At 46.8% G+C, this 22,999-nt stretch overlaps 1 protein-coding gene across 1 annotated transcript in view; it reads right to left on the bottom strand.

The window, feature by feature from the left end:
* The window catches only part of LOC131281783 (probable nuclear hormone receptor HR38), a 109,545-nt gene extending 89,173 nt beyond the window's left edge, over positions 1-20,372 (bottom strand). The window contains exons 1-2 of the mRNA XM_058311133.1: positions 20,084-20,372; positions 19,865-19,981 (exon numbers count right to left, since the gene is read on the bottom strand). Of these exons, the coding sequence (XP_058167116.1) occupies positions 19,865-19,981; positions 20,084-20,372 (406 nt within the window). The remainder of the gene's footprint in view (positions 1-19,864; positions 19,982-20,083) is intronic.
* Between the last annotated feature and the right edge of the window lie 2,627 nt (positions 20,373-22,999).

Raw genomic sequence — 22,999 nt, 5'->3', positions numbered from 1 at the left:
AGGAAACGATCTACCCACAGCGCACCGGGCTGGCAGTTTTCCCGGTATACCTACCCTCGGAATCCACGATTTCAGCCTTTCGATCGTTCACTAGACACTACTATTTGTTTGTATACGCTTGCTAGACTGCAATATCACCGGGATTCCGCGCGCGGCGTTTCTTCGAAACGTGGGCCGAAATGTCGAACGGGTTGGAAAATATCACACTCCTTCCGTTGCGTTAGACGCTAATTACTGAGGATTACTTATTGCACGTGTATATCGATCGATTTCAAAGCTGCATTTATCAGGTACGCATCGCAGCACAAAAGCACTTCCTTTAATGGCCGTGCGGTGCCTCGTGAGTTCATCGCTGTGCAAACTCGCGTTTAGACGGTTTTCCCTTACTCAACTTATTTCACTACAACTCACACGTACGATGCACATAAAATGGCAAAGTGGATCCTTTTGGATTAAAGCTCGGTTAGGCAGACATAAGCCGCCCGGATTAGAGGAACGCCTCAAACCGACCAACTCCCAACGAGCGCGCGAACCGAAGTGATGTCAGAACCATTACATCACCGATCAGCACCTGGCGTGAAACTAAGCTTGCCGCTGCCGGTGGAAAGCGTCTTAATGCTCCTTGGCACAGCCTTCTCGGATCCGCGGCAGACTGCCGTCCCGGTGCACAGTGACCTTGGGAAAAACGATGATGGCAGTATGCGAGCGAGAAGGTTCTAGCCTGACCCGCGGGGCGGAAAATTCGCTCGCCTGAGCGAGACAACCCGCTGGGTCGCGCGCAGTTTTTCCTGCCGGAACGGAAGTCGGCTGGCCGTTTCTTCACCAGAACGAGCTGCTTGGCCGTGTGTTGGTGTAAGGATCGACCATTCGGTGTTCCGTGTTCGTGGTGTGTTTACTCGAGTGACGTCACTCCGGGAAACAACCCACAGGCCGGCTGGGCGGCCGGTGACGGTACGAATTTTCCGGCGGAGCCCAATGACCCAGACACCTGGTACGGATAGCGATGGCACGCGCACATGCACGCTGTGAGCTCACAGGTGTGTGGGTGTGGTACTGCAAAAGCTACTCGTACTCGACCATTTCCACACTGTCCCTCGGTCGCTTCATTTTATTTCAACCCACCCGCGCTTTCCCGAGCCACCGTCGAACTCACTTTCGATCGATTACGTCAAAGAGCGCTTGGGTAAGGGCAGCCATTCATCGTGTTGTGCCGTCGAAAAAAGGATAGCTCTTCCTCGAGAGGCGTTTGGAGAGTCATCGATTGAACATCTCGATTCCGTGTCCCGTTGGAGGGTTGTTTTCTTATTTTTCTCCCGATTCCGGGATACCGGACGTGACGGACGTGAACTATCCAACGCTGAAGATGAAGCTCAGTATCTATGAACAAAGATAGAAGCAGCATTTTTCCCTCCGATTAATCCTTCGTAATCGATTACGTTAGCCCCTGGTTGACGGTTCGCATGGTTACGGTGTCGGTTCGGCGTGCGTCACAAACCAATCCGACGAGGGATGCTGATTTTCCGTTGAACCTAGCCCAGTTCCAGAAGGTTATTATTTATAAGAAGCTCAAACTGAGATATCAGTGCCACAATCAAGGGTGCGCACGACGAAAACGAATCACAAGTTGCTAACAAAAATAGAGCAAACAAGACGAATGGGAATCCCATCGATTGATGACGTAAGGAAAGAAAACAATTATGACATGAATGGTGCAAAATTGTTCAGCGCGTTGCTAAATGTATTTTATTTTGTATGAACATAACTCCTCTCGCACGCGTTACGATGACGCAGATGTTGCTTCATTTCAGATGAATCAAATCAAATTAATCGACAAATCCCCTAGAGTAGACCGTGGTTTCCCGCTTTGGACGTAGTTCTGGATGGTGGCACGAGCCACTTTCGCATTGCATTAAAACTTACACCCCGTGAAGCGCCACAAATGGCCGAATGGAAACGAGCTCAGTGTGAAACGCGGCTGAACGGAGCAGGTTTTTCCTTCGCAAGGGCCTTCAAGAATCGCTTCCCGGGCGGACCACACACGCAGCAATGCGCTCCGTACCATTTACGGTACTGATCGCACGTGAAATGGATGTTCGGTTCTTCCCTGCCCAAATCCCATCCACCGCCCACCCAGCCGCCCTCCCAGGTACCACAAAAACAATCGAGTTGCAATTTCATCCTCGATTTGAGCCCACAACCAAAGCGCCTTAATCGGCGCTAAACCTAGCGAGGAAAATCTCCCATCTTCGGATGCAACCGAATGCCGGTTCCCCAGCGGGGAATCGACCGCAACGGTGTGGCGCCATATTTGCCGCAGCAGGCGGGGATAACAGGAAAATATTCCTTTAGAAATTTTCCCGGTACCACCATCGAGCGAGAGGTGGCCCGGTTCCTCGTGGCCAACCGATACGATCTTCCACCAGCGTCATCATTCGGTACATTAATATCCGTTCAACATGCACACCGAGCTAGCTAGGATGATTTTCCACCTGCCTTCCAATGTGGGAGAGGCGTGATCCGGGCATCCAAAAGGATCCACAAAACACCAAACGGGCGCGACATGGTAGGAAAACCTCCGTACCATTTACCGTTTTGTTTTCCTTCCATCCGCAACCGATAACCGGTTCAACCGTATCGATTTTCCAACGCATGTGTCCAGGGAAGGGTGGAAAATTTACTGGTCTCGCGAGGGCAAGGTCAAACCATGCGAAGGGAACGATAAAAAAAGAAGGAAACCGCAGGCGCTAGCACACGCCATCGACGGCGTCATAAATCTACACGGAAAAGCGAGCCGCTGCTCCGCGGCTTGGCCACCAGAATGTTATGCCTTCGTTTCAAGGTGAAAGCCGGTGGATTTTATGCAATGGACCAGTGCGGCCTTCTTATCTTTCAATTTATTCCAGCGAAAAATGATTACGATTTTAAATAAACAAAAGAGCCAAATCTTAAATTATCAAGCATGTCAACACAATCAAGAGATTAAAGTTATAACAACTGAGATAAATAAAATTAATGCTTACAAGCAACCCGTAATGAAATCATTTATCGTTGTAGTTTGCATAACCTCACGAAGAACTACACTCTTTATTATACTCTTCATAAAAAATCAACCCAATTTGTAATAAAATAAATTACCAATGACTTTTAACTACTTTAACATTTGAAATTGTTTCAAAATGTTTACCGTTACATTAGACACGGGTTTAAAGTTGTTCAAAGATAAACTATAACTTCCGGCAAGCGAGTCAACCCTCCCGTTTTCGCCAATCGCACCAGAAGAAAGGCGCCAGTCGTAAACTGGCGTCGAAAAACCGATCCACACAACAATGTTGCTATTTTCGTGCCACCGGAAAACCCGCCAACTCGCCTCGCGGGAAACCCCGGAGGGGGCTCGCCAAAACACCCTTGAGCGCCGGGCTGCTTTTTTGCCACGGTTCATACCACTGCAACATTAGTTTTCCCTCATGGCACGGAAATAACGCAGCCAAGTTAGGAAAAAAAAATTGTACAGAAACATAGGCAGCCATGTGGTTTTCTGTTGTTAGTTGTTTTTCTTTTCTTCCTTCATTTATGTCCAGCTCGTGATGACCCTGAAATGCAGAGGACGTGCATACGTGCAACAAATAAACAACGCACCCCGTATCCTCTCCCTCTGCAAGTGCATTTGTTCTCTCTCCCGAGCACGGTTGTGGAAATCCGAGCGGTTCGCCTTCGTCCTTCGTGACGTCACGAAATGCAATGACGAAGGTAGAACGGGTAGTTCACTTCGGCTTCGTAAACTGCAGCCACTCCAAACGGAAAACCGCACGGACCACACACGTACTAGTGTGCGGTGCAAAAAGCGCATGCTTTTCTAAGAAAACGTACATTTTGGAGTGTGCAGCATAACGGGAGCATTGTTGTGTCGCTCGCTGGAGTCCACCTTTTTTTTTACTAGCTTTGTTTTCGGTGAAATGGAATACGTGTGGTTCTCCACCGGTATGAAACTGCATTGTGCAAGTGCAACGAGTGTTCGCGAGTGTGTATTTGTCTCTCGCACGCAAGAGTGATGATGACGCGCCAACTGAAGAGCGGGAATAGTGCTATTTTTATGCACACTCCATGCTCCAAGTGCACTGCAGAAAGGGGGCCACATATGGCCACGCAAAGGCATATGGCGAACCACGGAGCAGCCATTTCTTCCTGTGGAAAACTCGTCGAACTGGGGGGTTGGTTCGGTCGGAGTGAAAATAGTTTCGCCACCACCACGTGGACTTCGGTACGTCGGTGCTTGTGCCGTGCGTTAGTGCAGGTACTCAATTAAACTCACCGATGCAGTGCAGTGGGTCAAAACGGGATGCTAAGGAAAATGCATGTAATAATTTTCCCACCCCGTTACCGGTCCTGAAGTATGATACGTGCACGAACATTATGATGGCGAGTGAATCTCTTGTTATTTAAATTTGACACGCCCTGCGTCTCTGCCCTGTTGACAATGGGGCGCAAGTATAGCGGGCCGCGGTCGATTTAGAACAATGTGTAAAAATAATTTTCCACCGTCGAGTGCACTTAACTGCGCGGTCCGGTGTCGCGAACGAAAGTGACCAAGCGCATTTTTCCACGCCGTGTACCGACGCGCTGTTCGCCAAACGGGGGGAACAGGAACGTTGAGAAAATTAAATTATGCATACCGGTGCGTCATCGACCACGCCACACGGCACCGGCTCGGGGATGGGGAAAGCGGCCGGCGCGGAAGGGGCGGTGCGCCGAAGATGACGACTGCTGCCGGAAGTGTGACGATCCGCTCGGTGGGGCTTGGGAATTAAATTAGTTTAATTAATCTAATGGGAAGAGAACCAAACACCTCGGCCGGTCGTACCTCAGGGCGGGTCGGCTGGTGAGGGTAACAAGGAAGGGTGGAAGAGAGAGAGAGAGAGTGGCAGGGAACGTTCCCTTTACCTTCCCAGCCGAGTCCCAGACGAGTTTCAACAAGATAAACAACCATTTCACTGCCACATTCAATCATAATCTCCGACCGATTCCGAGTCCTGCCGGTTTTGGGCCGGCTGCGGAAAGGTGCGGGTAGGAAGGTGCGTGCATTCCAGAGTGTCCGAGCCGCAGTTACCCTGTCTGGCGTGGGTCTAGCCGGCTGCCGGGTTTGCGTTTCTAGACTTCGCGTCGGTTGCGCGCCATTTAGATCAATTTGTAAATGATCATGTTCCGTCCCGACGGCTTCGACAACCGGAGGAAAAGCATGCTCGGCGTGTGTATGTGTGTGTGTGTCTGTGTGTCCCTTGTGCTCGACCAAGGTGTCCTCCCAACCGATCAGCGATGTCCGGAATCCGCGAGCGGACGCAACGTCCTCGGATCGAATGCGCTTTTTTGTGTGAACGAGCTGATCGCACGGTGTGTGGGATTTCCTCGCTTTTCCTTCACGGGTTCCCACCACCTAACGAACAGCATGATATCGTCCCGATCGGCGTCCAGACAAGCATTCCCCCCCCTCTCCTTACGGATGGCATGGTTGCTTCACCCGCGGTGGAGAGTAAGATTTATTTATGACAAACGCTGTCTGGTGCAGGCATCTTCGACGGTTTTTCCATCACGATCACGTCACGCAGGTGCATCGCGATCCGTGCGGCGGGGTGGACGAGTGCGGGGCACAATTTAATTCATAACGCACGTTCGGGTTCGGGTGCCCGCTCGTCAACGAACGAAAACGCGGAAAACGTGGTCGGGCTGGATTTATTGGGCTGGTAGAACGACCGGCACTAACGACCGTCGATCGCGACGGTTCAGGAAAACTGCGAAACGGTCTGGTGGTTGGCACGCACGTAACCCGCGCGTCGCTCGCACTTTCTGGACGTCGCAGCCCTAAGTGGTTCTGGATTTTTGCACCTCTAGGTGATTGTGAATGAAATTCCACCGCGTGGTAGATTGATGCGACCGAGGAGTGCCATAGGGGAAAGTGGTTGAAATAGACTAGAAATACTGGTCGTGTGGAAAACAACCATGCGTCTCCATTTCATGCAAATTTGGTAGGGTAACGTTTTCTATGCACCTAATGAGACTAAAAAGGTAACAAAATATTATTAAGGTCATTATTTTGACACAACCTTTAATTGTAAAGGTGAGACTGATGTAAGACTGTATTGCAAAAAGTTCTCTTTAATACTTAAACGATCATTTATATACTTAATTACGAGCTGCAAAACATAAACCAACCGATTTTTCTTCTACCTTGGAGCTCTTTCTTAAGTGCAAGGACGTTCAAATGCATCCTAAGATTGAAGATTGGAGATAATTATTGCACTGATCGCATGTTAAGCGTTTATTCGCGCGAAGTTGAAGAACCGACGACGATAATTTACAACAACAAAAAATCCTAGACGACCTTGAGGTAATCATCGAGGCAAATTCCGTCGGTGATAAATGTCGAACCGTCGAGACGCGAGAAAAAAAAGGCAACCCCAAACGGAACGATCAAGACGATCTATCAAAGTTTTGCACGGTGGCTTTGGATTAATAATTTCGTATCCCCGCTCCGAATGCACATGCAACGAAACCAAATGAGCGAATGCAAAACTCAATAAAAAATGCGGGAAGCTAATCCCCTAGCGAGCTGTTTGGCCTGACGTGAAAATTAGCCGTAATGCTTCAAGCATTAGTCCGAGTTGGTCGACGATAAAAAAAGTAACCAATGCAATCCATTCTCCATTCCTTCCCGTTCGGCTGAAAGTATTTAATCAAAAACGATCAGGTCTCGCGAATTTGTTAGTTTTTTCTTCTTTCTTTTCTTCTGGCGCTCACTTCTCGATCCAAGCAAACACCTTATCCGTCACCGATCATTATGTGATAGTTTCGTGTGCTAATTTTATCTCTCGCGAGTAATTAATCAAAATTGTTACTATACAGGCAAGTGTGCGTGTGTAAGTTTTTGTTCCTTTCTCAAACTGAATGCAACTGGAGTTTCTGCATTTTCTAAGCGCAAAATAGAGAGGGCCGTGGGGTGCGATCACGCGCAGCTGCAAGGCAAGGGCAGTTAATCAGCACAATAGAAGTATGCCAGCAGCCCAGCATGAGTTGTTGACGAAACATGGTTGTCTGTCTCCTTGCAGCAAACCCAAATCAAACAAGTAGATCAATGTTAATCCCAGCTCGATTTCGATTCTTCTTCCTTCCGAAGTATTCATGTTTGTCCAACGAACTCCTGGCGGCAGCAGACATCCTTCCAAGTCAAGACTCAGGAACCCGGCTGCATCAAATGAGCTGTCTGGGACGTGATTAAAAATAATAAGCCGTGCTTGTTTCCATGCGTTGATTACCCGAAAAACCACCTGTCACGCATGCGTTTTCAGGTGCTGGGCGTTAGGGAGACCTCGGGAGATCGTTGCTGGGTCGATGCAGTTCCACCCCAGCTGCAGATATGAAATACCTCGCCTCGGATACGGTTCTTCCGCGAGCACGTTCGATCCGTGGCAGATTTCGCCGCGACGCGGTTGAAATGATGAAAATATAATGAAGTAGCACATTCTAATGAGCCAGCGCCGCGCACGAACGGTCCGCACGTCGAATACATTCTAGTCACATTCTATCATCATTATGGCAAACCATCTCGCTTGGAGTAGTAAAGCGAAACCCCCTTTCCTGCGAAGGGGTTCTGCACTCTTGGAGGATTAAAAATCGTTCTTTAAATCATCCATCGGAGGCAAACCCCGAGGCCGCGGTCCATTTCCTTCCCTCACTTCGGCAAACACACAGTTCATCAGATACGAAATCATCATCGTCGGCATCATCGTCATCATCGTCATCATAATCACGATCATAATTTTCCCGTATCACGCGGGCAAAGGCAAATGCCGGACGCACTCTCTGCTGCAAATATGACAGTTTTTCTTTTCTTTCCATTTTTGTTCTTGCCACATCTTTAGGAGGTGAAGGTAATTAAATCAAACCTCTACCGCATTGCTGGGGAAGTGGGAAAAAACATTGCGGATCAAACCCACCGAGAGAAGTTTGCGGCAGGCGAAGTTGCGTCGCGTTTTGATGCTTTGTGATACAAACTAATTCATTCGCTGTCGGACGAAACGATCGCACTTTGCCTTGGATGCGGTCGCCCCGAAACACACAACAAATTCTTCATGCCCACGGTGGTGGTGGAATAATCATTTGATCGTTCAGCACCATCAACGAACCGCCACCGGGCGGGAGGCGTTGTGCCATACGCCATTGACGAATGCGCTACATTATCACGCGCCGGCCCGATGCTGCGGCTCCGATTAGCTTGCCGCACTATATGTTGGAACGGGGAGGGGTGCGGGAGAGGAGTATGTAGCGATGCGGGAAAACCCCGTCCTGGAAGGGAGGGGGTCCCCAACTGGGAGACGCGTGGGGAAAGCTGCGAAACACGCGCACAATTAGCCACATTCACAAAAATATGGTGCGCACCGTCAAACGAGGCGACAGCGTGTGCGACAGATTGCGCGCCCCGGCGTGGCGCGATCTGTGCGCGCGTGGCCGAAGTGCGTAAAGTGAGAAAATTTGCACGTAGCCCCGCCACGGCCATGCTGACGACAAAGAAATTTCGTCGCTGTCGGCGGGCCCCAGCGCAACAAAGCAGCGTGAAAAAACAAACGGAGCGTCATGCACGCAACCTAAAGAGGGAGAGAGCGGGAGGGAACCAGGGATAAGGAGGATGGTGAAATAAAATGTATCATCGTGATGCTGCGTGTACACGGAACCGCTTCGGGTTCGGCTAAGCGAGCTGTCATGTCGGGAAAGACAGAAGACAAAACCCAACGATGAGGTTAGGAATGTCTGAGCAACTCTTTTAGGGGCGATCACGACCCGATACAAGCGCGAATTACCGGCATCGCGAAGGTATTTGAATTACATCTACTTTATCATTTCAGTATTTCAAATATCTCTATCGAAGATGATTGATGTTTTGACTCGCAGAATGGAAAGTTCTAAAAATTAAACCGCCCGATGAATCACTCGCGAATCCAATGCGTCAATTATAGATCTAGTTCGACACCCGACCACATCCACTAATAGTTGCGGCGCGCTAACAGGTGTATCACGAGTGTCCGAAAATCGTCGTGAAATGTTACGAAAATAAAAGCCCCCAAATAGCGGATCGCACACCGCTCCGGCTAATAAATCGGTCCCGGGTTTTTGGCGGTTCAACATCGGCGGCATGATCGGTCGCATCCTCTCGCGACAAATCATGGCGTGATCAATCAGCGACTAAATTATCCACGGAGGCTACCGTTGTTGCCGATTGAAATGAAACAGGCCAGCCCCGTGGAGGCGATCGTTTGCGAGCTCTGAGGTTGACTCATAGTGGAAGGGTACGGCGAGTCCAACACGATGACATTCCAAGAAGACGTCCCAGAAGTCTTGGAGACGAGAATCTTCTCGTGTGCGCTATTTTTGAGCGCTATCTGATCGAGGAAGTGTTGGGAAAATTTTAGTACCTAGCTTTTTGTTTCCACCAATGCATTGGTAATATCGATGAATGGTTTCGATCTATATAGTGGAATGTTACAAGTGGTAGCGGGAAAGTTTCATCGACACAGGGGATGTTTACAGACGCGTCGGGGAATTTTGCAATCATACGAGGGCGTATTACAAATAGCAAGGGGAATCGTGCAAACCCATCGTGGAATTTTGGAAATCGTTTTGGGGAGCAAGCTATCAACTACACAAGGCTCAATGATTTTGTAAAACAATGATCGCCCCCAAATCGGTTACAAAGCTCTCTGTTTGGTATGCACGTTACCCTTAGCTGTCTAACAAATTCCCCTATATGATAGAAATGTTCTCACTACCGCTTAAAAATATCCCTTATCCTTTTGAAATGTTCGCTTTAGCTATTGAATCATTCCTTTAGATAGATCGAAACCCTGTAGTTTAGAGGCTATGACAAATTAGAGAATATTGCAATCTTTTCTTTTATAAATCTAGGTTTCAAAGTCCCGTGATGAGAGATGAGGCAATAAACCCTACATTTTTACAGTGCACGTGAAGCATGCCTTTTTACAATCTGACTGACTCTAAGTGGAAACGGGACTCGAACACGGGTTTACCAAGAGCGAAGCCGTAGTCTTGCCGAGGAACCATAGCACAAATTAGATATAATGAGAAAATATCGCTACTTGAATGGCAAACGTAGATTTTGAAGAAAAATTTTATTTCGTACCATAAAAGATTTTCCCAATTGAGATTCGAACACTAAACCTCTGATGCAAGGCTCGAGCACCACTACCAGTACACCAGTTGTACGAGTGGATAGCATAGGAAAAATACAGGTATATATGGCTATGTTAATAAATTGAACTACCAAGCTTTTAATTTAATAATGGTTATGATAATTTGAAATCTATATATCAAAATATGATCGGATTTGAAAAAGTACATTAAATATCTAAAAAAAAGTCAACAAAAAAGTTTTTCCTAGCCTAGATTTGAACTCCGATCCTCCTGAACAACACCCATGCACTATTATCGGATTTGAAAAATTACATTAATTATCTAAAAAAAATCATGAAAAAATATTTCCCAACCGTCAACAAAAAAGTTTTTCTCAGCCTAGATTCGAACTCCGATCCTCCGGAACAACACCCATGCACTTAGCCCCCTAGACTATTGATGAAAGAAAATTTTCGCGTGGTATCACAGCTACTAATATGTATGTAGGCAAACTGAATGTAGCATAGAAAATGAACTAAGAATAACAACTTCAGTCACATTTTTCCTCCCCGAGCTTCGCCGGGGCTTCGAGCTAGTAACCTATAAATATAAAAAAAGTAAATATTTTAATGTGAAAATATTTTAATGTTCATACCAAATGGGTTATCTAATGGTCGTAACATGTGCCAGGCTTGTACCCAACTTCAATGTACCACAAACTTGAACCCTGGAAAAAACCGTACATCAATAGTCGTGTTCGAAACCCTCCCTCCCGGGGAAATGTGTACCATCACAAACATTCCGCTAATTATCAGCAATCGGTTACTTTGTTAGTGTTGCCATGGACACGGCTGGAACCTTCCTCCAACGAGGCAATCGATCCAAAGCATACAGGCTTTACGGGTCCGTGCCGTGGTCAGTGTAGTGGCGAGCTGTTAAATCCCCAGGGGTGCCACAAATCCATAAGACACCTCCCGTGCGCCGGTACAAACCACGATGGGCCTACAGCGAGCCACGTCGGGGTTGCGCCACTTGGAGAAAGAAACGTGCTTCTGGAGGCTGCATGGGTCAGCTTCGCGTAGTCCCTGCGAAATCGCATCTTACGGAAGCGTCAAACAGCACGATCATCAGTTGCATCTACCGTGAGTTGCTGCTGCTGCTGCTGGTGGAAATTGCACCTCGCCGAGGATACTACTTTTCCACCTACTGCAACACGGCAGATAAGGTACGGGAAGTGTGACGGAACACGAGGGAACGCGTGTTGCACTAGGGAACAAATAAACGCGAGTTGAACATCAAATAAAACATATCTCTGAGCAGGAAAACAAAAAGCACCGTTCAAAACCCGAACGGAAAAACAAACGCGAACCGGCAAGAAAAACAAACAACGCACGCACCGAAGAAGCATGAGGGCGCGGGCCGGGTGGGCAAAACAAAAGGCAAAGCGGGCGAAAACTAACAACAAGCAAAACGACAACCGCGACCACGACGTCGACGACGACGACACAACAGACCCCGCCAGCCCATACCGCGCCGCTCCGCCCACGGAGCAGGGCACCGGCAGAAACAAGTATGTAAGTGCAAAGATTTATGATACTTTGATATAAATAAGTGGGCATTTGTTGTTGTTCTTCGCGCCGCCTTGTATCGGGTTTTTTTTGCGACTCGGCGGCGTGCAAATGCAACTGCAACTGCAACTGCAACTACCACCGGGACGGCGGTGAACGGCGGAGTTCACGCAAGAACCGCAAGTGCGATGCGAAGAGCGGAAGAAATCGCGTGCCGCTGGCGTAAATCGTTAGCGCGCCTCACGGTGCGGTGCAGCAGGATTTTGCAGGTTTTTGAGGGAATTTTTGATTGCAGCGCGGCTATATCGCACGGTTCACGCACAGCACGGTTCACACACGGCGAAAGAACCAGAGCGAGACGGGGAAAGCAGCAATGGGATATCATCGGCCGGTGGGTTTCTTTTTCACCCTTTTAGGGATCCACTGTGCAGGGAGCGACGAATGGTGGTAATAATAGAAAATCGTTTTAATAGAACCACCGAAAAGTGCTATCAAACAACGGTGTGGAGAGTTCGTTGCCCCCGTGCATAGGGAAATACTTTCCTTTTAAGGGTTGTGTTTTTCTCGATCAAGTAAACTCTAATTATTTTTAGCAGGGCTTAGCTTATTTTTTTTCCTTATCGTGTTTTAACTTGGAAAATTCGTGAAGTAAAAATAAACTGTACATTTAATTAATTTTTTTATTAATGTTACATCATCCTGCTCGATATAATGTAGATTGAAAATCTGATCATTATAACCAGATGTGCCAGACTTCTGTTCTTCGATTTCAAGCGGGTTGTACCTCCACGCTATCGCATTTAAAATATTTAGTATAATAAAACTGATTTTTTTTTACGAAGCAATAAACACTTAAACTATAAATAATACTGCAACAAAAATTCAAGGCCGTATTACAAAAACTCCAGACAATAATGTAAAAACTGCAATAAGATAACAAGTAGAAGTAACAGTTTCGAAGGCGTAGGTTACAGTACTTGTTACAATAACGTAAGTTACAGTATTCGTACAACCAACGCCTTTTAATTTACTGTATTGCACTTACTGTTCGTTGCCTGGTCTTCAATATAAAAAATCAATTTAATTGTATATGTAATTTTGTGACGATATTCATGACGCTCAACTGACCATTTTGTTTGTTTCTCCAAGTTCATGCATCAAGATCAGTGGACCATCCTTTTTAATGGTAGCGGAAAACGTGTCTAAAGACTAGTGTCCGACGGCCTGAGTTTAGAAGCTCACAGCTTTGAAGAAAAAGCATATAGAATTGTTAATGTCCTTGAAAATAGTATGAAGGAATTGATTCATGAAAAAGAGATAAAAATAAACGACCATAAAAAGTGGTATACAAAAAGTTTAGATCGGTTAAAGTATAATCGGGACAAAAAGTATAAACAATTTTTAAGAAGTAATAGACCTGCAGATTGGGAGGCGTATAGACAACTCAGAAACAGGTATTCAAAGGAGATTAAGAATACGAGAAAACAATATTACGCCTCCAAAATTTTTGAAAACAGAAATAATAGTAAAGAACTTTGGAAGCTGCTAAAGGCATTACTGAAGCCTTCGAATGAAATTAAAAGTTCTAACATTAAATTTGATAATAGCATAATTTACGACGAACTGACTATTGCGCGGATGTTCAATCGGTATTTCGTGGACAGTGTCTTGGGTGTCCATCTTAGTATTGACCCTGAGGTCGAGCCGGTCGAGCTAAGTATGGCTGCTCCTGTGGAACATGAGTTTCATTTTCATCCAGTCGGTCTTGGCAAACTTAAGACAATATGTTTTGGCTTGAGGAAGACTGCTGGATTGTTTAATGTTAATTCTCAGGTTATACAGGACAGTTTTGAGGTCATTGGAATGGAGCTGCTCAGCATTGTGAATGAGTCCATCATGACTGGTAGTTTTCCCACCACGTGGAAAGAATCTGTGGTAATTCCTATTCCTAAAGTGCCTGGAACTATCGTTGCGGAGGAGTTCCGGCCCATTAACATGTTGAACATACTTGAAAAGGTTCTGGAAGTTGTTGTTAAGGAACAACTTGTAGAATACTTGACTTGTAACCAGTTGCTAATGCCGGAGCAGTCGGGATACCGGGAAGGTCATTCCTGCGAAACCGCTCTGAATCTGGTATTAGCTAAGTGGAAACATGTTATGGATCGTGGACATGTTATTCTTGCTGTCTTTTTGGATCTTAAAAGAGCGTTTGAGACTATATCGCGACCTCTACTTTTGGAGTGTTTGAAGAAGTTTGGTATCAGGGGAAAGGAGCTCAATTGGTTCGAAAATTACCTTCGGGGTAGAACCCAGAGGACCATGTTTGGGAGCTCTACTTCTGAAGCGTTAGAAAATACACTTGGAGTTCCACAGGGCAGTGTGCTGGGCCCGATTTTATTTATTTTATATATAAATGACATGAATAAGGTTTTGCAGCACTGCGATATAAATCTGTTTGCAGACGATACAGTAATTTTTGTCGATAATCAATCTAAATGCGAAGCTGTTAGACGTCTCAATGACGACCTTGCTGTCTTGAACAAATGGCTAAAATTTAAAAAGCTGAAATTAAATATGTCAAAAACTAATATGTTAGTGATTTCTCGTAGACCAGAAGTACTTCCGTCGCAGGTGAGCATAGGTGGTGTTCCGGTTAATGTAGTGCAGGAGACTAAGTACCTAGGAGTAATTATTGACGAGAAACTCAGGTTTACAGCCCACATTGACAGTTTGATTAAAAAAATGGCAAAGCGATGTGGCGTCTTGGGAAGATTAAGGAGTGACCTGAGCTTGGTTGGTAGAATTCAGTTGTACAATTCTCTAATTATGCCACACCTTGACTTTTGTTCGTCGATCCTGTTTCTTGCCACACAGACCCAGTTTAATAGGCTACAAAGATTGCAAAATAAAGCCATGCGATATGTACTGGGCTGTAATCGGTTCACTTCGTCTAATATAATGCTTGACATTCTGCAATGGATGTCAGTTAAACAGAGAGTTGTGTACCGCACCATGGTATTCATCCATAAGCTTCTCAAGGGTCATCTACCTGGATATTTGAGCGAGAGAGTGGAGCGAGGCTGTGATATCCATCGTCACTTTACCCGGAGAGCAAACGAACCGAGAGTGCCGAGCTATACGACGATTAGTGGCCGTAATTCTTTGTTTTTTAAAGGTGTTCAGTATTACAATAAACTACCAATCACAATTGTCAGTGCGGGTACACTACCTGAGTTCAAAAGATTGTGTGCGGCTTATGTTAGAAGTAGTTTGGTTTAGGATAGAGTACGCTAGTTAGTTGAATAGAAAGTAGGATATGTGTACACAGCATTCGTCAATCATAGATGATGATGATGATTTAGAATTAAACTTAACGATTTTTTTTTTACTTTTGATTGTTTTTTGTAAGAGGCTGCACAGAATTGAGACACGCGCGCGTCAAATGGACTTGTTTGTCACTCACCTTGTAAGGATTTGTTTTGAGTTGATCTCTACAGGCGGGCAACCTGTCATCCTTACGAGGACTTTGTAGCGTGATTCTCAAATCATCCATTCGTAAAATGATATTTTGATTTTGTAATAAATGTATGAAATTTTTTTTTGTTTAACACTACATATCTTAAAGTAATTAATATATATCGTCAAATGGACTTGTTTGCCGCTCACCTTGTAAAGATTTGTTTTGAGTTGATCTCTACAGGCGGGCAACCTGTCATCCTTACGAGGACTTTGTAGCGTGATTCTCAAATCATCCATTTGTAAATGATATTTTGATTTTATAATAAATGTATGAAATTTTTTTTTGTTTAATACTATATATCTTAAAGATAATCCGTCTCATCTCAATCCTGTGCAGGGGTATGAGGTGGGCCATCATCATCATGTCTGTTTTTTTTCAATTAACGTTTCGTTTTTGAAACGTACAATTGGTTTCTCGAATGAATATGGGTTTAAAATTTTAAAATTGTTTTTTATGTAAGTTTAGGCCTTGATCAATGTCTACTTACAAATCAATCTCAAAGCTTTGCAATTTAACATTATTTCGAAAAATATTCTGTCAAACGAATAATCAAATAAAACCTCTACTAATAAGAAGAAACAGGCTGAAAATCTCCATTTCCGAAGTTCAAGACACAACAGAAAACCATAAGATCTTGTTCGAACTAAAATTCAATATTGGCCGAAAATTTATGATTTATTTATTGACCGTGAAATTTCAATTTTCCAAACATCGTGCTATGATGTAACAAGACAAATAATTCATCCCGGATTTACGAAGTCCGCTTAAAGATACCCCTCGGCTGGAAATGCATAGTCGAATTAAAAAGAGCCACTAATCTATTATTGCTAGGAGCATACTAAATGTGATGGATTGCTCCTTGATGCCTATTCAAAATCACCTGTCGTACTGGCTAAACCCCAGGCATTAGTTAAGCCATTCAGTAATGAGACTGAAGAACAGGAAGATCCCTGTGGCGCCAGCTAAGTGTCTCAAGATCCCCCACGGACCCTCACACGCAGCTTCATCGACAGGTCGCTCGGGACACGGGAGAGGCCGAGGGTGCGTGATAAATAATTGCCCCAGTCAAACGATCCTGCGTGCAATCATATTTCTTCGCGAATCAGCCACCTCGCTCGCGTTGTCTTTTTCTGACCATTAGCGCCAATCAAGCGCCACCACCATCCGTGGCGGACCGAAAAGGCCACCGAATTCTGGCCGGCCGAGCCGGGCGTGCGTTTCGATCGGTGGCGCCCGATGTTAACACGGGTGCGTTGATTGTTTCGATGACATTAATGGCAATAATTAGTGGCACCTCGGATTATGGTCCCGGTCCGGGCTCGCACGGGCTGCACCGTTGCCCCGCGGGAAGATTTACGCCACGCGGCGGCTTCGGGCAGAGTCGTCCCAATAGGGTTTGACTTTTCGACCGCTTGTTCCCTGCTCGGTCAGAATAACGGGGGCCCAGGTTTGCAGCTTTGCACATCAATTAAACTGCGGTGGATCATGCATGCCGCCGGCGAGGTTCTGGCTTTGGCGAATCTTTTTCCTTTCTCGCAGCACTGCCAGCCCCATGTTTGGCAATCGAAGACCCCGCTGATGTCCACATCGGTGGCGAGTACACGATGCACCCTGGCGCCAGCAGCACGCACCACGATCGTAACACCGTCGTCAACATCGTGCGTGTTGTAGCGCTGCCCAGCAGCCCACCCCTGGGGACATTTATGACATGACTCCTGACATCGGCGGCACCGGTGGCGCTTAAATTCCCTTTCGATACCGCACGTCCTGAGGTCCACACGACCCAAAGCCACCCTTTGGGGAAGGGGATTCCAAAATTCTTAGACGACCATCTTTTTTTTTCTTCGCCCTCCCTGTTGCCTTAAAAAGAGCAAAGGTTTGACGTGTGAAGCACCACGTTCAATGCGCGAGTGCGAGTGATCTTTAGCTTCAGGCTTGGAGCGCCAGGAATTTGGAGGAACCTCGGTGATTAGGTCTGCCGAATCTGCCGGTCGGCGGTAGAGACCCACCGGTCGCTCATAGATCACTCGACAGGTTAATTCACCCATCTGCTCCGCGCGCCCCGTGGTTGAACCCACCATAACTCTATAATGGCGCAGAGGTTCTGTGCCCGGCCCGGTTTGATATTTCGGCCGAATGATTTAGATCGGTATCGAAAGAGCAAATAGCTTAATAATGCTCCTGCTGACAGTGTTGATCGTTGTTCGGCTTGCGAATCGTACAATCGCTCTAGCCCGGTAAGTCGCAGCAAACGCAGGATTACAAACGCGTGCCGGCCGATGAGACAGAGGACTCCTCAGTCACACGACGGACGACGGTGTCACCAGAAGTGGTCGATTCCGAACCGGCCCGTCAGTCAGTCAGCAGGACGGGATGGCGGGCTGGGGAAGCCGAATCCGATTGGTTTGTCGGCGTGGGGCAAAAATGTCACCGACTTGGGAAAAATGAAGAACACCCGCCGTAATAATTATTGTACCACAAGGCGGACCTTCGGGCGAGTGGATAAGGTTGCACTTTCGATTGTGCTATTTTTCGCTGACCGGGTGATATTTGGACCCCCGGCGTGTACGCACAAAACCCGGTTGCCAGAACGGTTGCCTGTTCGAACAGTATCTTGGAGCATCAGCATCCATGGTTTATTTATTGTCCGGTCGAGAAATATCTATACGGCAGGGAAGGCGGCGGCCCTTGCCGGTCCCTTCAATGAACTTCTATTTTTGCCTGCTGCGCCGGAGTTGGTGCGTGGTGGTTGCGTATGGGAATTTAATTAATAATCGCTAAGGTTAATCGTGTGCCTTCTAGAACAGTTACGTCAAGCTTGATATTTGAAGGTTTTTTTTTTTCGTTCGATTCTTCGCGCGTGAAACAATCCGTTTTGCTTTTTCTTTTCCTCCCAAACGGAGCAGGAAGGATTGTCGATGCCTTTGTCCGTATGCATTCCTAAGGGAAGATGCCTGAAGGAAGTGCACCATTTTGGTGACGGGTGAAAGGGGAAGGTGTTTCGCTCGGAAGGGTTTATTTTTAACGCCAGAAAAACTAGCTCAACTGCGGTGACATGCACGATTGATGTTATTCTGGCAACATGTTCGCCTTCGCCTTCGGGATGGAACTAATTGGCTCGAAAGCTCTTCTCCTCTCGTTTTTTTTTGCGGGGAAAATGAAACGCACGTACACATTTTCCAAGCCATGTCTAAAATGACACGATAGCTCCGTTTCTCCTTAAGGCTGAAGGATGGATATTATTAGATCGTGGCGCTTGGCAGCGCGAAGTTCGGGTCGACTTCCGGGGTTACCAAACGCAATCCAATCGTGGGCCCCCGCTAATCGGATCGTCGTCGTTCTTCCTGTCGTGCAAATCACGATCGAACCACAGTCTCCCTCCCATCCAAAAACGAGTAAGTTTTGAGCGAAGTCTGACAAGATTGCGCCTGGCGCGCAGTTGGCGTCCACGGATCAAATTAGGCGATGACATGTCCCGGCACGCCAACGCAAACTGAGAGCGTGCGCAAGGTAGCAAATGGTTCCAAAAAACCACCACCACCGCAAACCGAACCACACTACCCACAAGCATCAGCGATCGCGCAGCTACATCCCGGCGCTAGCTGATGGAGATTTCCACCGTTGCGTTCGCGTAATTAATTGCGGGTGTAAGTAGCACGGGTGCGTTTACAAATTGGACCGCGGCAGTGGACACCGAACAGGGGAGCGAGCGGGGCTCCGGCACGGGGTGGTCAAGATAAATTGACAGATATGGGGGAATTTTTTGGAAGGAACGTGAGCCGGCGCAGGTAGCGCGAGTCAAACATGATATTCATACTTGATTGACAAGGTGGGAGCTATGCACCGTGAGCAAGGTGACGTGCAAACATGAGTGAGATGATTTTACAAGACCTAATGACCGTCATAACACACGCAATGGTAGGGCAGTTCAAAGTGATGGAGACGCCTGGTACCGAATATGGTCTATGATTCAAATATTTAGCTATACCATTTTTTAATATGCAAATTTTTGCACTTTTGAAACTAACGGATGACATAAAGATTTCCTTAACAAAGAAATATTTTTGGTAAAAAAAAATGATCTGAATTAAGCTCTTTACAGGCAGTTTTTTGTTCGAGTTTAAGTGCTTCTAAAACACTTTCTTATATGTTTGTAAACTTTTATTCATGTATTTGACACTAATCAATGCAATTGAATCAAATAATTGTTGATCACACTCACAAATCATGCATATGCAAACTGACCATAATTTGATCAAATAATTCTCAAGAGTTTTAGGCAACGGTTTTTTTTTTCTCAGGTTCTAGATAAAAAACTATGACCATTTTCTGAGCCATTTTCTCAACTTGACAGGATTGTGAGGGGGTTAATTGTGGTTTAATTTGACGGACATACAAAATATGAGGTAACATTTTTAAAATATAAGCCACGAGGACATGACAAGCGAAGAAAGATAAGAAAAGCATTGAACATACATAACAATTTGGTCGATTAAAGTTTGACATCAACTAACTGCGCAAAATCGTCAAGATAAAATGGCAAGAAAACACTTAATAAACATGCATAAAAATAATAATAGAAAGCAAACGAAAAAATACATACACTTCTTCTCGTTAAAAAACTCAAATTCCTTGCCGGGCTGATCATTGTTGTTCAGATCGCCTCCGAGTCCGTTCGCGGCGAACTCGTGGCCATTTCGCTCACAGAAGTACTGCGCCACTAGCCCCGCATGCGGATGGGCGTGATGCTGATGGAAACCGGGCTGCAACAGTCCGCCCTCGCCGGGCACGTCGGCTTCGCGGTAGCCCGCCGCTGGAGCGCCACCGTCGGTGCGCAGATTATTGTTCACTTCGACCGGGCCGGAAATGGGACCAAAGCTGCCGTAATGGCACTGCAGCCCATCGCCATCGGCGACCACGAGCGACGACCGGAAGAGGCTGGTCGGTGGTGACGAGGAGGAACACGAGGACGACGACGACGAGGAGCCGGACGAGGAGGACGAGCTACCGGACAGGGGTAGGTGCGCGGGAGGAAGCGATGGCGGGGGTGGCGGCGAGGGCGACAGTGGCTCCTGTTTCACGACGATCAGCGAAGCCAGCCGGGTTCGCATGTCCTCGCACCTGCTCAGGCAACCGGCCACCGGAAAATGCGACGCGAAAAGCGCAAGCCGAGGCGGGCGAGGAGCAAAATCAAAACGGTAAACAGCGGCGCTTTTTAAGGAGCAACAAACACACACACACACACACACCAAGCACACACCCGCACACGCGCTATTCGTCGATGGCACTGGCACTTTTCAGGGACGATTTGCAGGGCAGGTTGTGCGTTCACTCACAATTTCCGCCTTCGGGCAAACGTGACGCACACAATCCTTTTGCGCTTTATCCTGCTCGCAATTTAATTCCAATCATTAGAAGTGCATCATGCGCTCCGCTTTCCACTTTCGCCGCACACCGTGACAGTCACTGGGCTGCACTGATTTCCTCACTTGGCAGAATGCATCGGGTGCTATGTTTCCGATAAAGTACTTTCGCACCGTGTTTGTCCCAGGAAATTGTCGTGGCAGTGAAGTAGCATTCTGCTTTAGATTTGCTTTGTAAACAGTTTGAACGGAACCGCACGGAGCAGCTTGCCGAGAGTTTGGCTTAATTAGGAGTATAAAATGTTTTGCACAGTTTCACACTGACAATGGCGGGACGAAATAGAAATATTGTTTCTCAGCTCGCGATGTGTAGGATAAATAATGAACAACAAAACACTGGCACACATAAATACGCACACAGTTTGCAACACTTATATTTTAAGCAGGAAAAATCTGAACGGTGAGAAAAATACAAAATCGGATAAAGCAAGAGTACTAAAGATAACACATTAATAAACTCTGAGCAGGTCAATTGATCGAGCGAATAATGAAACGGAAAAAAGCAACTTAAAATCTCTCAACACACAAAGCAATAGTCAACGAATATCTTTTGAAATGGCTTACACACGTCGAAAGATTTACTACTTGCAACATGCAACGCGAGAAGTGAAAACACAGTTTGTCGATCGATGCTAAGCGCCTATCGTCCATGGGTAGCTGTCAACTAGTGAAAAAAAAAACCAGCAAAAGGATACACAAGAAAACAACTTCGCCTACGACAACCAGCAAATGAACAACCAGGCAGGGAAGGCACGATATTGTAATACATATTGCATTGAACGACGCCAATAACGCCTATTTGCAGCGGCACAAACCTGGCGAAGGCTCGAGGACCCTCCGGTGCTGTTCTTGTTCCTCCTCCAGCACGAATGTGTCACTGGGCTTGACCGCGGCCGGAATCGGGACGAATTCTGGTCGGTGGTCAATCACAGGCGCGGGCGGCACGGCGAATTCATTCAACACGACGCAGGTGTCGAACGGATTTTGAACAAAAACTTTAAAACCAATCACCACACTCACCAGAAGAGTTCACGTTAGCCGGGAGTTTCGGAAACCACTTCACGCACTAGTAGCACTTCACCGATTTTGTTGGGCACATGTTGAAGTCCTCTTTATGTAACACTTTCAATCACCCTAAGGATTGTGTAGCGTGAGCTTTGGAAAACAGATGAAAAATTGACTTTTTTATGAGCTATTATTTAATTACCGATACTAATGACGTTCTTAAAAATACCATTTGTAAATCACCTGCACTAGGATCTATTGCTTTGTCCTGTCAAACGATACGCAACAGTTCGCCAAATAGAAACACAAGCACACGGACCAAGGCGCTCCGTGTAGGTTTGGACGGATCGATTCGCGCACGGATGAAACACTGATCGCAGCCCATTAAGCCCGCGACGATCGATCCTCAGTCCACCTACGACGGTGAGAAAGTGCGATACCGCATCCGAGCGTGATGGCTCATCCTCTTCGGCATCGGCAAACACGATCGCGGCACGAGAGCGAGAGCGGGAGGGAGAGTGAGCCTCCCGATGCGATTCCGCGAACCGCGAGAGCACCGCGAGATACGCGATCGAGCGCGGGAAAAAAATCTTCTCACAAGCACACGATCGCGATTCCCAGAAGTGAAAAAAAAACAAATCACCCGCCGGTTCGTGTGGGAGGGAGAGAGAATATATGCTTATGGCGCGCTTATCGTCACGCTACAGTTCACTCGATCGCTCGATGGGCGGGAAAAAGTGATCCACCACCACCACCGCCGACTAAGCTGGCGCACTGGTTGGTTCGTCGCGGTTTTTGGACGCGGGCCAGCGCGGAAAGGCGCGCGCGGTCTGGAAAGTAAAAGACGCACGCGAGCGGCGAGAAGGGGGCGCGGGAAAAACAACCACCCGATGCAGGTTGCACCCGAAACGTCCCCGGGACTCTCACGCTCCAGCACTGCTCCAGCATCTTTTAGCCCATTTGGTGATTTGGCTTTAATCTTCTCACTTCCGCGCATCTTTCGCCGAACCCTAACGGTTCACGTTCACTTTCGCTTCTCTCATGCCGGCTTCACTTACTCACATGCATGCACGGGGTTCACTTTCGCTTTCGTTACTAGCAGTCCCCCGGTAACCCGAATCCTTGAAATACATCCTAGACATACATTCTAGAAAGACTGGCTCACAATCCATTTCAATCGATTCAACTGAGGCATTTTCATAGTTTCCTTAGTCCACCAAAAACCAACGAAAGACACACACACACACACCTACACAACAACAAAACTTAAAGGAAAGATCCACAAACAGGACACTTTGTGAAGCATCGCC

The sequence above is a fragment of the Anopheles ziemanni genome, chromosome 2, assembly GCF_943734765.1.
Source record: "Anopheles ziemanni chromosome 2, idAnoZiCoDA_A2_x.2, whole genome shotgun sequence".
NCBI classification, from domain to species: Eukaryota; Metazoa; Arthropoda; class Insecta; order Diptera; family Culicidae; genus Anopheles; species Anopheles ziemanni.
This window is presented reverse-complemented; position numbering and strand designations above follow the sequence as displayed.